General features: G+C 47.2%; 1 protein-coding gene and 1 pseudogene across 1 annotated transcript in view; one reads left to right on the top strand and one right to left on the bottom strand.

Moving 5' to 3' along the window:
* Positions 1 to 7,395, bottom strand: part of LOC119398890 (chitotriosidase-1-like) — a 16,196-nt gene extending 8,801 nt beyond the window's left edge. The window contains exons 1-3 of the mRNA XM_037665706.2: positions 7,371 to 7,395; positions 7,014 to 7,289; positions 359 to 537 (exon numbers count right to left, since the gene is read on the bottom strand). Of these exons, the coding sequence (XP_037521634.2) occupies positions 359 to 537; positions 7,014 to 7,289; positions 7,371 to 7,395 (480 nt within the window). The remainder of the gene's footprint in view (positions 1 to 358; positions 538 to 7,013; positions 7,290 to 7,370) is intronic.
* A 5,160-nt stretch (positions 7,396 to 12,555) lies between these two features.
* On the top strand, positions 12,556 to 13,806 carry LOC119398891 (uncharacterized; annotated as a pseudogene).
* The last annotated feature ends 1,226 nt before the right edge of the window (positions 13,807 to 15,032 follow it).

Genomic DNA, 15,032 nt, shown 5'->3' on the forward strand with positions numbered 1-15,032 from the left:
GTAAGATTCTATTCAAGTATCGGTTTGCCCCTAGAGTGTGTGTTGCAATTCAGAGAGTAAGAGATATACAACTAGACGTCAGAGATATTTCAGCGGTTAAGTCTGAAGCGCTACAACGGAGAAAGCTGCTTCTGGTCGCGACGCGAGAACTATGCGTGCGGCAAAGAACGACCCACAGTCGACATTGTACAACAAAAATGACGTTGTTGACAAAGCAGTACCTTGAATTTCATTAGAGGAAATGTTATTGCCGCTTTGCATTTTCTGCCTAGAACCTAATAGTCTCAATCCTAGAATTCTCAATCTCAATGCCTAGAATATAGTAGGTGCAAGAATTGAGCGCAGTTGCAACACCAACCTTGACTAGTTCGACGAAGTTCTTCTTGTCCTCATTGCCACGCGGGAACTCCCAGTCGAGGTCGAGGCCATCGAACTTGCGCCTGCGCAGGAAGTTCAGCGCGCTGAAGATGAACAGCCGCCGATTGTAGCTGTTGGACGCCATCTCCTTGAACCGCTGAGTCCCGAACGACCAGCCGCCTGCAAGAGCCAAGGCAAATGGTTAGCAGTTAAAGGGTGCGCTAGCGTGTTTTTGAAGACGGCGATATTTTTTGTACGGCGTAATTAGAATAATCATCACCATGTAACCAAATTGTTCTAACAAGAAACTCAGCTCGAAACAAATATGTAACTCTAGCTCTGCACTGCTCGAAGACAGGAAAACTTCGTTCAGGGAAACGCATGTACAAGCTCAACTCGTGGTAGTTCAGAACCCGGGCAGAGCGCTCTCAACTGTATCGGAATCGGTAATAACACTTGGTTACACGAACCCCTATCATCAAGTATAAATGGTTCCCGCGCGCGTTTAAATCGGCCTGTGTTAAACCAGATGTCACAGGTGACCTTCACGTGTCCAAAACGCACTGTCCAGCGTTCTAGGCAAGTGTTTTGACATTTACGCCGTGCTGTATGAGCAACCACACTTGCGACGAATACAGACACGAAATCCTTCGCGAATGGGTACTTCAAGGAAGCGCTTTATAGTGTCTAACTCTCATTTTCTAATCACAAGCTCGCGCACGCAATTAGATTTACTGTTCGGAAATTACGCACTTTAGTACATCAAATGGAACAAACTAACAAACAAATAACCAAGAAGGAACCGGTGTCCTCCTCTACTCAGTTTTTTTTTTCCTTCGTTGCCTTACTTATCCCGCAAAATTAAGCATCGTAGTCATCTTTTAACCCTGCGCCCAGAAATAAAATATGTTTGGTCCCATTCCACTTGTAACTTTGAAATATCACAAGCTTCACAATCAACTGTGTAAATGTTCATGGGCATGTTCATCTGCGCATAAAATGCTTGGCAGAGTACCGCGGCAAGTGATATTGAACGTTACTTACTGTATCGTTCTCAATTCAGCGCAGCAAGTGAAGTATCATTAAATGGACGAAGACGCAAGATGGTCCTGTACTCAAGGGCAAGTACATTTTCTTTTTGCAATCATGTTGTATATTTCACAGGGAGGAGCTACGACTCCTACTGAATTTCCTCTGCACGTGATACCGGGTGTGACTCTAAGTTACAAAATTTATAGCTCGACCTACGGATAACTTTCCACACGTTGCCACCGGATAGAATGTGGTGAACTTAGAAGTGTACCTAGCGTGTTTCATCGGTGGCGCTCGGGCGGCACAATCACCGGCTCCCTTCGCGGGGCTGTATATACATGTGACGCTACGAATAGAAGACGTCCAGCGGCACAGACGCCATACTTTTATTTAATTGCACGCGCTCTTCTTTGTCATCGGCTTCTCTTGCCATCGCTTCCTTCGTTCTTCACATACGCTTTTAGGAAACAGCGTTCGTCCTCCTCAAGAAAAAATATTTCCCCAATTTCCAAGACGATGGCAATGCTTTTCTTTGATAATGGCTGATGATTTGAAGAGGAAAATACCACTTCCCTTATATTCCTGCAGATATCTGTCCATAGGTAAATCTGTCCATAGCTAAGGAGACATCACAGGTGTCTTGTATGTATTCTGTTGGACACAGGTGCATCGAGATGGAGGGGATAGATATCTTAATTTAGGCATATCTGACTTCTGTACAGCCGCTTGCACCACCGCTACTCAGCTCTTGGCAGAAATGTTTGGTACTGTCACCTCCTTGACAGACCGCTTCTATCTTGTCTACCTTAATGCGACCGTGGTGGTATTTGGGGATACCTACGCAAGCCAAGATTCGCGATTAAGTGTGTAACCTCTATTACTTGTTTTTGGAAGTGGACGTCCATAGGTATGCTCGCTCGCGTTGTGCATCAGGCTCCTATTCCAGGTCAAGGCTGCTTCGTGAAGGCTTTCAGTGAAGACACATAAACTAGGATCACTTTCACTCCCCAGAAAAGTTTTATTACTCCTTGGCCGGATGAACGACCTTGAATTCCTTCGTTATCTCTAATCATTGGCACTGATTGAATGTTAATGTGCACTCAGGCCACTTTCGCGTAAATATTGAAAACAACACGAGGCAAGAGCGAACCTTAGCAGAGAAACATCCAGGCACAACTAAGAGCTTTAGGTAGTTCGAGTACCTGAGGATGCTCCAAGGCATGTGTACGTAGACTTTGTGGGAAAATAAATGGCTCCTTATCCGGCCAGTTTTCTGGCGCCTGTTCTGTTTTCAAACAACATTTTTGTATCTTCAACAATGCTACAGGACCAATCGGCGTCGTAGTAGGCAAAGATTCCTAAATAAATATGAATCCATCGTGTCAGGGTACAATCGCAGCCGCTGTAAGCTAGCGTAGCAGCGTGGAAAAAATAGTTTTGTAGTGCGGATAGTGATGTGGTGTTTATGAACGTTTTGTTGCGTTGCCGGTTTTCTTTTTTTGTGACGTTGCAACGTGGTCACGTCCGCCGACAATTTCCTTCATGATGCTACATCGCAGAGCGAAACTCATGACAGAAAATAAATGTGGTCTTGCGCTTTTTAAATTGGCATTGTCATGCCACATTGTGCGGTTGATGACATTCTCCGTTAAGTGCCTTCATGCTGCGCGCAATGGTTTAACGATATGGTCATTGTACTGAGTGGCCAAGTGCCTTACATACGCGAATAATGAGAAAGATGAATAATTATAGCCGCAAGCCTTCTGCAGATAACCGCTTTGATTCTTCATTGTTGACGACTAGTTGTAGAGACTACGTATCAGCAACAGCTGATATCAGATTACTTAAATCAAAGTATGTGGTTTTGCGCAAGTATTTGATAACCTTGAGTGTGAATGCACTTCCAGCTTTCCGCCAGCAGTTGAGAAAGCGTTTATTTCAACAGCAAAAAAGCGTAGTGGCGACTATATATTCCTCGTATCGGCAAATGGTTATAGTACACAAACGGCCGATTCCGGCAGTACAGAGTAGCAGTCTAGGATTCATATATAGTCATACACATCACTGAGCGAATAGCGGCGTAGCCTATAGAAGAAAAATGGATGGAAGCCGCAGTATCTTTAAACGTATAACGCGTGAACGAGGCGCCTGCTCATTCTTGGCTAGGGGTCAGCCTCGCCGTGTAACTTTCTCTACTCGTCCAATACCAAAAGGTGCCGATCTATAAATGCGCCACCCAAACGCGCATCCCAGTCGCAGCCTGCTATGCCAGTTACATTCGTTCCGCCAACCGTTTTTCCCAGAATCTCAATACGTAGCCATAACGGGATCTTCAAAGCCAATTATGCAACGAGGCCAGTGAAACTATGCCTTGGAGAGATAGCCATCTCTGGTTCAGAAGGAAGCTTGGTCTTCTCGAATTCCTTTCTTGAAAACTTCGCAGTGAACGATACCAGTGCAGCAGATTCCCATCTACAATGCCATCAATTTCAGAGCTCATGGGTACTAACAGAGCAACGTTTTAGTTTGTTTTTCAGAATGGTAGTAGGGTGCGGATCACACGCTATAGCCTCCATTTTATGCCTATCGCCTTCGCTCGTCGAAACACTTTCCTGTCTGGGCTTCACGTGTACAGTCCGGGCATACTAAGCAGGTCCTTGTTTATAGCACCAAGTCTGGCTCCTGCGTATCCAAGCCTAAGGCATGAAGGATTGCGGTGCTCGGAAGCCACCCTTGCAAGCGACGAAAGAAAAGGAGAAAAAACAACGGAGGACTGCGGATGCCAGCAGGCTTACAGGCCTCATTGTCCTCGGCTGTTCGAGATGGTCCGTTATGATTTCGAAGAAAGTCGCGCTTCCTTTTTTCGAGGACACCACTCTTGTAGAACTATTGGAAGAGCACTCCGTCGCTAACTGGCGCACCTCTCTAGGCGGGATGCGATGCGTTTTTAAAGCAACGCCCTTGCTGATAAGTGTAAGCCGTTCGCAGATTCGCCTGTGCACCGGTGTTATAGCGGCGGAGAGTAAGGGAGTTTCCGGGAGATCCAGACGAGAGATTCGCTCTGTGCTAGATTCTGCGGAGCGGCAAGCAGGTAGCAGCGACTTGAAAAATGCGTTCCTTCGACAAAGCCTTTCGGGCCTTCCTAACCAAGCAGTTTCTTTAAACTAAAGGCCTCGAGGTTAGGCTATGTACAGGGTGTAGTGCGTCGAATGAGGAAGGTTATATGTCGCGCTAATACGACTCATTTTTAAAAACTAGTTTTTTTTTTTTTTACAGAGCGCCGCTTTCTGGAAACTGCATCACTTGGAACATTTATGATGTATCCGTATTTTATCAAAGCTTTCATATCCTGTTCCGACTTCGACGTTCTTCTCAGGCCGGCCCTTGAAGCAAGCCTGATCATTAGGGTTGCCCGTTTGCTCTGCTACCTAAAGACATAAGCCACTACCGTACAGTGAGTAATGCAAAACAATTATACTTAAGCGCTATCGCGTATGACTAGTTGCTAGGTATCACCGCGGTTACTTTGTGCTCTGTTAGTTTGGTTAGCTTGTGTTGATCGCAGAGGTGGAAACCAAATAAAAATCGCGCCATATCCACGAAGTGAATGATGATTGAGGAGCTGGCTCGGAGATAATCGGGTAAACCGTGAATGCTCCGTACAATTCCTCTACTGTCATTTAAAGACGTCACACGTTTTTATAGTAGCGATTGTGGTCAGGGTGTTGTCGAACCACAAGCGGTCGCAGACCTTGCAGCTATGGCCGAACGTGTGGTCGAGGAAATCGAGGAAATGTCGTTTTGCCTGCGTTAATGTCATCATCAAGGCGCTCGAAGAGCAAGAGGAAGAAGACTTCTCTTTCGCGCGAGCGCGCGCATGCTAGAGTTGGCTATGCTATTTGTGGTTTTGCCTGCGTTAATATTATCATCAAGGCACTCGAAGAAGAAGAGGAAGAAGGCTTACCTTTCGCGCGAGCTGCGCCTGTAGCGGTCGCCTATGGAACTAAGGTTACGCTTACGGCGCGGTACATTGCCCCAGCTTAAGAACCTGGCGAGCCAGCTCCTAATATTGCCACGTTTTCGGGTCCCTGACATATAGTGGTTTTCACCATATAGCAAATCACCTAGCACAGGCACTTATACGTGGTCAGTTTATTTTTCTATTTGAGAAAACATGCCTGCAGTGGCCTAAATACCTTTTTCAATCTGCCATAGCTTCCCTGGTGATGTTGTGCCGTGATTTAAGACAGATATATGGCATTAAAGTTGGAAGTTGGAAGCCTTTAGAGCCTCAACTCTTTGGATTGCACATCCAATCTAGTTTCGCAAGTAAATATTTTTTTGCAGTATGTGCAATAATAATACATACGAAAGTGGGAATAAACCGAGAACCTGGAAAATTTAGCTTTAGTTCTAGAAGCAAAAGAAGTGTCCATATAAGTGGACGCTGGAAACTCCATTTACACTAGGTCCATCATCCTTCTTCATCGTAGATGGGAACTTCGCTCGCCCACTGCTCTATTTCAACGCATTAATCCTTATCATCAAACTAAACATAATCAATGCCTTCATCATCACTTCAACGCGTTCATTGTTGATATCATCATCATAAACGTTCAAGTGGCCGCTTGCGAACGGCTCTGATTCAACATTTTCATCTTCATATTTCATTATCGCCATCATCAACGCGTTAATCCTCATGTTCAACGCTTTTATCATCACCATCTTTATCGTCATTCAAGGCCCATTTGCTTGCCCACAGCTCTACTTCAACGTGTTCGTCATCATCTTTATCGTCATTGGGCATAATTACCGATGGCGTCATGGTTGCGTTCAAACTGAATGATTTCATGATCAGCAGTAGCATTGTTCAAGAGGCCTTTGCTTGTTGATTGTTCTGCTTTAATGCGCAAATAATCGGTGCTCGCCAAATCGGAACATTTTCTACCGCTAGTCAGCTCGAAAATTATGACATGTATGTCAACACTTAATCCACGTCCCGATAAAGCAATAAATTCTAACCATAACTTCTAAAAGGTGTATTTATCTATATCACAGATAATGTTTTGTGTAGAGCCGCAAGGCAACGAAGCGGGTCTTACTACCATGCGTTGTTCTATCAGCTTCTTACAAGAACTCGGTATGCCTGGCGTCCACAAACGTGGACGCCACAGCGACACTCAACTTACAATACTTTCGTCGCTCACAGAGCATCGAAAGTCACACAAAAACAAGATAAACCCTACCTTTTCTTGAATAAAGCCGAATAATTTAAAAACTCTGATGAATTTAGAGGGAACTTGTCAAAAAAAACGTAGCCATACACCTATACTGGCGACTCGAGAAGAACGCCATTTTTCTGTGCGCACTTACCGCTATTTTTTCTATGACGTTAACACTTATAGACATTTTTGGAAATGCTGACTAATGCCCACATTTCAAATTGATCTCTAAGGCAATGCATAGCCTAGCCTAGCCTGATCCCACTTCACTTATATGTTTCGTGCACATATGTGGACGCTGGGATACAAAGGGTTAAGCTTTAGGAGGCACTAAGGGCGCTAAGCCATTTTTAGCAACGTAAGGAGTTAAAGAAAGGATCTCCTGCAGTGACCGGTACTCACCAACGGCGAGAAGGACCTTGAGGTTTGGGTTCTTCTTCTTGAGGTCAATGACCCTCTCGTAGAGGCCCTTCTTTCCGTTCTTGGTGTCGTCGGAGGCATCGAAGCTGGACAGCTTGTGCTTCTTCATCCACCCGAATGCGTATATAATATGCGTGCACAGCGTCGGGTCAATGTCCTCCGGCAGGAACTTGCCATCACCCTGGCGGTACTGCGCCCAGTTGGTGAAGTAGCACACGATCTTCTTGCCCGTGTTGCCGCCGCTGGGTGCAGAGGGGCCTGTGAGACAGAACGACAGGTGCATTAACAAAACAGTCATTAGTGGATGACTTCCCACTAATAACTGGACCACAGACTTACCCTCTATCCAATCCCCCATACCCATCGTCGTAATACCCTGCGACTTCCTTAATGTCTAGAGTCCTAGCGGTCGGCTATATGAACGCGCGCAGTCGAAATTAGACGTGAAAGACGTCTATGGATGACGCTGATTCCAGACAAACACTTTCCCACATTTAGATTCGTTAAACACATGCTACGTTCTAGCCACGAAAGTTTCTGAACGCATGAACCTGATCTGAGGAATCATGCACCTTCGCCGTAGAACATGCGAATGCAAGTGAAAACAAGCTACATTTATTGAACCAGTTTTGGTTTCTACAAATTACGAAACGGAGCAGTGTGAAACATTGCTCGCTAGTGAGGACAAGCGCTCACGATCGCCCTGCTGGCCGAGGTTAAACTGATGCCAGTGCGGCCCTAGGCGAATCCCTCCACCCCATCCTATAATCGCTTTTACAGAGCAAATGTGAATGTGCACAGTTGACTTTTTATCAAGCACCGGTATCAATGTGTAGGTAGTATGCGGGTAGCGCCTGTTGTCTCATTTACTGATTTATCAGTTTTACTCATTACCCAGTGCAAAATATCGCAAATATATGGCCTATGTCATTCCTCTAAAAGTTATATTTTGTAGTGTAGCGTTGTCAAATAGCAACTGCGAAACGTGACAAACCACATTTGAGCATGTTCAGTTAAATTGCGTCACACCTTCGATTGGTCTCGAAGGCCACGCTGTCGTCATCGCCAGTGTTTTCTACGCATAGTGGAACTCCGGCTACAGCGTTACGCTAGCATTTATGCGTGACGAAGCACAATCCACAATGTTTTCTCTACACCTGCCTTTATTTCAACTTCGGATAACAACGTCATTATAATTTCAAGTACGCAGTTCCCTCAATGTCCGGGCACTTCAGATGAGGTCACGTCGCCTTGCAAACGGAAATAGAACCTCATGCCCCGTGTAGGCTGCCTGTTGATCAACCGTGATCTCGCTTGCCGTGCCGTTACCCAGTTACATACTTATCGCGCGGTGCGACCAACAGCGCAAATAGATGCGCTTAAGGCGGCTGGAAGGTGTACCAGCAGTCGAATACGAAACCGAGTTCCTTGCAAGCCGTAGCGAAGAGTAGCAGGCAGCGATTACCGAAACGTCGGGCAATCGGCGCAGACGACTCACGGCGTCCGCATCGAGGTCAGCATCGCAGAAACCAAGCGGATACCGCGCGCGCGTGCCAAATTAATTCACCGGCCGACCACAGCGCGTGTGGTGGACCTGAAGGCGCGTGCACATTCTCGTCGAAAGGAGATGGACACGAATCCTAACGGAGACCAACGCAAGCGGTATATATAAGCGGGAAGCGCAGCATCAATACAGACACAGTGTGCTAAACCTTGTGTTCTTTCGTTTGCCGTGGAGCACATGCCGCTTTGTAAGCGTACCTTCAAAGACGACTTAATTCAGCGCCAGCTCTACGGCGCTCCTGCTGAATTTTTGCCTATACTGACGTCACGCGTAGCATCTAGCGTATTTGCAGGTTGGCCATGGTATATATACGAGTTCCTGTATTGAAAGAATATCTAGGTTGCTTAAAGAAAAGGAAGTGCCAGAACACGAGCACACACGCACAAATGTCACTTGCCTGTTCGTTCTACGTGTCGTCTCTTCCCCCTGTTTTTTATGTTAGACCAACTGGCTCATATCCTGCAGCTTGAAATTAAATTGTTTGGTTTTACCTCCAACACCAACGATACAATTTTGAGGTACATAGGAGCGGGAGAGTCGGGAGGAATTCAGGATCGACGTTCACCACCTTCGATTCCTTAAGGCTCACGTAAAGCTAAGCGCACAGACATTTTAGCATCAGGCTGGCATCGAAATGAGACTGCCATGGTAGGGAATTGAAGACACATTCGTTGTGCTAAGCAGCGCGACGACATGGTCTTTAAGGTACTAAGCCAGGTGTAGTTCATCGATGACCGCCCGATGTAGAATATGCGTGCAGTTCTCTGCGATGCATCAAGCTCACTGGCATTCGCCAGTCCTTATCATAATTAAAGTAATTGTTGGGTTCTTAGGTTTCAAAACTACAATATAATTATGAGGAACGCCTCAGTGGAGGGCTCCGGAAATTTCGGCGACTTGGGTGGGGTTGATTAACGTGCACCTAAATCTAAGTGCATGGACCTCAACTATTTTCACCTGCATCGAAAATGAGGCCGCCGCGGCCGCGATTCCCTCCCGCAACTTCCGTGTCAGCAGTCGAGCACCTTGACCGCTAGATCACCACGGCGGGTTCGTCCCTATCACAAAATGTGTGCTTTCGAGACTTCTCAGCATTCCCTTGATACACACGTTTACGCCCGCTGTGTCCAGACAAGCTAACAGCAGTTTTGATGAACACCTCCTTGATGCGTGGCCAACTTTACCCGCCCAAATACTGCCACTATGTGCGTAGTGGGCTTCGTTGTTGAAAAAATGGTACAGTGAAGTGTTAAAGATCTTATGTCCTTTACCAAACGCTGGATTGGTACGCTAAGAGGACGGCCGGCGCATTAGTTATTTCATTTTGATTCATTGCTGAAGAGTAACGAACAAAAAAGGATGATCGCAGACGCTAGAGACAGAGGATAGCCCACAGGGTTAGGCTTAACGGCATGCTACGCCGACAGAGATGACCCACATCTACCAAACGGGGTTGCCTGCCAATCTTCTTCGCTCGCGTGTCTTTCTGTTTTGCCGATCTTTTCAAAAGTTCAGCTCTGCGCACGCCCGTCGTCACATCCACGCTTACTTATTTTTTATTCTCCCCCTCCTTCATACCGCAACACATTTTCGTTCCCTCCCCGCGGAGGCGTTCTTGTCCTTGCCAGGCCAGTAACGGTTTACACAAACGGCTTCCAGCTAGAATGCACTGGTGATGGCGAAGACGACGACGGTGGCAATTTGAAAGCGCGCCTTCCCCGTTGTGCACACACCGTTGTACTGGGACTACAGAAGCTGCAGCAATGCAACGCCCCCCTCTCCTCACTCTCTCTCTCTCTCACCTTCCCCACACGCTACAGCAACTCCCATTTCTATAGCCTCGCATGCCTCAGACGCGTTGACGTAACAGCGGTCACGCTAAGGCGACCGTGCCATGGAGATGACGTTGGGGTCACAGATACACGCAACTACGGCGCAAGCCACCCATCTATACACACCCGGCCGCCGCCATCTTGGCTAATTGGAAGCGTCGTGTTCTTCCTGTTAGGACCGAGCGATTGAAAGGCTCGCCGCTGAGAAGCTCAGGCTGGGATACCTATTTTTTTTTTTCTTGCTTCGATTCTTCGGGCGGTCTCCTATCCGGTCAAAGGGGGCCTGACATTCTGCGGCCGCGTCGACGTGATGTGGAAATAACACGTACTCTGAAGGCTTTCGGTACAGTCTATACAAGAGAGCGGCGAGCTTTTTGTCCCCGCGGCCGTTGAGTGGCATGAAACCTTCGAGAACGTCGGTGAGGTCGAGCTCGGCGCTTTTGTGGGTGATGGGCGGTCGTCGGCGTTAGCCGGCAGTGTTGACACGCGCTCTTGCGCTAAAGGAATGGCTAGGGAGTGTTGCAGCGTCAGCAAGCTCAAATAGTCGAGTGTATACATGCACGTTTCGTGTCAGAAGGAAAAAAAATGGAGGACGTTCTTTTTTTCTGGTGTTTACGTCGCCATTTTGTTTGCCTTTTTCTTTGGTCTTCTGCATGCGGGGTGAGGCAGTAGGCGACGGGGTTTGCAAAAAGGTAGAGACGAGTGATGGACGGTTTCATCTGACACAACGAAAAGGAAAGGGCGTTGGGATGTGCTAATGGATGCTCCGGCAGCGCAGAGGAAACATATTTGCCAGGGTGTTACAAGCGATAAATAAAAGGTTGGTAACAAAAATATAAAACCTATCCTTTCGAAAGGTTATAGGTGATTTCAATGCTCTCAACTGCTATTCGCAGAATGGGGGTCAAATGTTTTCTTTCTTGAAGAGTCATACGCGGAATATTACAACACTGAAGGTACAAAAAAGGCCTGCGCTGAAACCGCAGCACAGTCACAGCGAAAGCTGGAAGAGCGGCATTTCTAGAGCCCGTTGTAAGCTCTCTTGGGGCTACTAATACAAGTACACTAGCAAGCTACCCACTACGCCATAAATCACAATTTTTGTGAAGTTGGCAAGCACCTACTAAGCCATTATTCGTCATTCTGCGGAGAAGCGAGGCACCAGCTACACGTCTGTAAGGCATTATGTGCACTTTGTTGACGCGACGACTGATGACGATGAAGAATTATGGCTCAGCCCTTTGTAATGGGTTGGAAGCTTTAAACGGCCCACCAGTTATGTAAATTGCATTGGGTGACTCCCGGTCGCTATTTCCCTCTCCCGTCATGCTGTATAACATACGTTGACGTGGGAGAAGAGAGACGGGGGGGGGCGAAGAACTTTACTGAGACCCCGAGCAAATGGATCATGCGCTTATGGGCTTCCATGGCAACCAATACAAGTGCACTTGCGGGGAATCCACTACGCTATAAATCATTGTAATTTTACTGAGACCCCGAGGAAATGGATCAGGCGCTTATGGGCTTCCTTGGCAACCAATACAAGTGCACTTGCGAGGAAACCACTACGCTCCAAATCATTGTAGTTTTACTGAGACCCCGAGGAAATGGATCATGCGCTTATGGGCTTCCTTGGCAACCAATACAAGGGCACTTGCGAGGAACCCACTACGCTATAAATCATTGTAATTTTTGAGAAGTAGGGCTGCAGGCACTGTGCCATTTTTCGTCATTCTACGCGGAGCCCTGGTACCTGCTAAACGCTTGTAAGGCATTATGCGCACTTTGTTGATGCTGTGCCTGATGACGACGAAGAATTATGGCAGAACCCTTTGTAATGGGTTGGAAGCATTCAACAACCTACTCGTTGCGCAATTCGCATTGTGTGACGCCTGGTTACAGAATTCGCGTTGTGCGACGCTTGGTGCTTTTTTTTACTCTTCTACCACGGTATATATCATATGCTAATGTGGTTCCTTCCCGATATGAAGCCCGTATAGGACCTTTTTGCAAAGCAGTTTCAAGCACCGGCTTGAAACTGCTTTGCAAAAAGGTCCTATACGGGCTTTTCAAGCACCGGCATGGCTCGAGAAAGACGAAGACGCCGTTCGGAACGGTTGTGTTTGTGATGTTCTCCGCTACAAAGGATCAATCGGCTTCAAGCCGAGGTACTGCCCAGGTTTCTACCAGCAGTAATGACTACCGTATCGTCCTGCCCCGTCTTCCTACTGGTAAGCTCGTCGCTGACTCCGTTTTCCTGCATGCAGACCTTGCTGGCCGCCCATACCGAGCGCAGGACTTTCGAGATGCCCTCCGGAATATCATAGACCTTGCTGATATAACCTCGATCGGGCAATTTCAAATGTCACATGTCTGGATGGTGACTTGCAGGACTGCGCTATCTAAAGTGAAGATAGTAATCTGTGGTGAATTCTTTGTTTGAGGACGAAGATGCGTCGTTATAGACCCTGAACCCACGGAAGTTAAAATGAAGCTGTTATGGCTCCCTGAACGCCTGGAAGATATTTATGTGCACGAAGCCTTTCAGCCTTTCGGAAAGATCAAGTCGATTTCAGCGGAAACTTGGAGGGTGTCAGAAATGGAACAGATGAGGACCCTTAACCGAGACGTTGTACTGGCACTTGGTGACGGAGTCCGTGTCTCCGACATCCCGCATCTGCTCTCAGTTTGTGGTCTACAAAGCCTAGTGCTGATTCCCGGCAGGCCACCTTTATGCCTTCGTTGCAACAAAGTAGGACATATTCGTCGACACTGCAGGACACCACGCTGCGAAGATTGTCGGCGGTTTGGACACACGGCTGAAGAATGTGTGGCGACGTATGCCAATAAATTACGACATCGCATGCGACCACCTGAAGATGCGTTTCCAGAACATATCATGGACGCTACGGAAGTCCTCGATGCAACGGGAGACCTTCCACATGCTGCCGTCGCTGAGCCCTGTGCTGTTGACAAGGACGCAGCTAGTGACTGTGCTGGAGCGGAGAACTCTAAACAAGCGTCAAACACCGTAGATGTGACAGACAGCGGAGAGAAGGAAGCAGTACCTGCACATGAGTCAGTATTGACACAAAAGGAAAGCCCCAGCAGTAATGCTGATGTAGAAACGCCACGTGAGGAGCTAACTAGTGCCGATGTGCGAGAATCCGTCGATGTTTCTATAAGTAAGCGCCCTGCATCGTCAAACCCTGAGACGAGTGAGGAAAGTGACTCCGCGGTTGGCCCAAGACAATCACGACGTCGGAGATCATCAAAGCATGCAGGAAAGTGCAGACGTTCAAGATCAAGGAGGCCTGGCGGCGGTAACGGGGAGCATTCGCGCGCCCCTTCCCCACCAGACCGGCGTATGCAGCTCTGATAAAAGTGTAGACACCATGGCGCTGCCTCAGAAAGTCACTTTTGCAACGATCAACGTATGTGGACTTCGATCCAAGCAGAAGCAGGTGCAGCTCCGCCGGTTGCTGTTCAGCCATCACCTTGACTTCGTCGCCGTTCAAGAAACGAAGATCGAGAGTGAAGTGGACACGGAGAGGGCCTTGCGGCCATATCTCTCCGTATTTGATGTAATTGTTTCGCACGCTGTAGGCCTATCGGCGGGCTGCCTTTTGTTTCTTAGGAAGAGTTTACCGTATTCTTCTGTTGCCTATAATGTTGACGCAGAGGGGCGGCTTATACAATGCGACTTTATGTTGTATGGTTTGCCGTGGCGCCTAATCAATGTATATGCCTTCAATGATGCACCGCGGCGCACTAATTTCTTTGAAAGCTTGGCCACTTTGCTAGATCCTGACCGTAACATTCTGCTCATGGGTGATTTCAACTGTGTTTGCAGTCCGTGTGATCGTACTGGGTTTAGCCGCAGCGATAAGAGTGCTGAAGTGCTATCTCTGATAGTTCAAAATGCGGGACTTGTTGACATAGGAGCACTGAATAGATTACCCTCATATACACATGCACAGGGTAGTACTCACACTAGAATTGATCGCATTTATGTTTCAGCGCCTCTTATTTCTCGCGACCTGTCATGCAAAACGGAGCCTATTTCGTTCTCAGATCACTGCATTGTTGTGGGGCAGATTGGTCATAACACTCGATCATATTTCAGACCGCAGTGGGCACTCTGGAAACTCAACTCTTCAATTGTGAGTGACCAGGAATTTACTGCTCGCGTGCACGTAGCCCTGAGGAGTTGCTTGTCGGCTGACATGCCTTTGTTTGCCTCTTGGGAATTTTTCAAACAAGAAGTTCGGACAGTAGCTATCGAAATCAGGATCAGTGCGGGGTTTTTACAGAAGGTTAGAACAAAAGATGTTGCTAAAGAATCTTCAAAACTTATATGAATTTGAATGTGAGGCGCCTGGTTGTTACACAGACGAAATCGCTAATGCCAAATGCGCACTCCAGAGGTACGACACCTTACGCTACAGAGGGGCCCGTGTTCAATCACGCAATACTCGTACCTTGCATTCAGAGGAACCCACACGTCAAGCCTTACTCGATGAATACCGCAACGCAAAAAGCAAATTTATACCAGATTTATATTCGCAAGGGTCATTGGTAACTAATACAAGTGAAATCATGACA

This window comes from Rhipicephalus sanguineus, chromosome 7, assembly GCF_013339695.2.
Source record: "Rhipicephalus sanguineus isolate Rsan-2018 chromosome 7, BIME_Rsan_1.4, whole genome shotgun sequence".
NCBI classification, from domain to species: domain Eukaryota; kingdom Metazoa; phylum Arthropoda; class Arachnida; order Ixodida; family Ixodidae; genus Rhipicephalus; species Rhipicephalus sanguineus.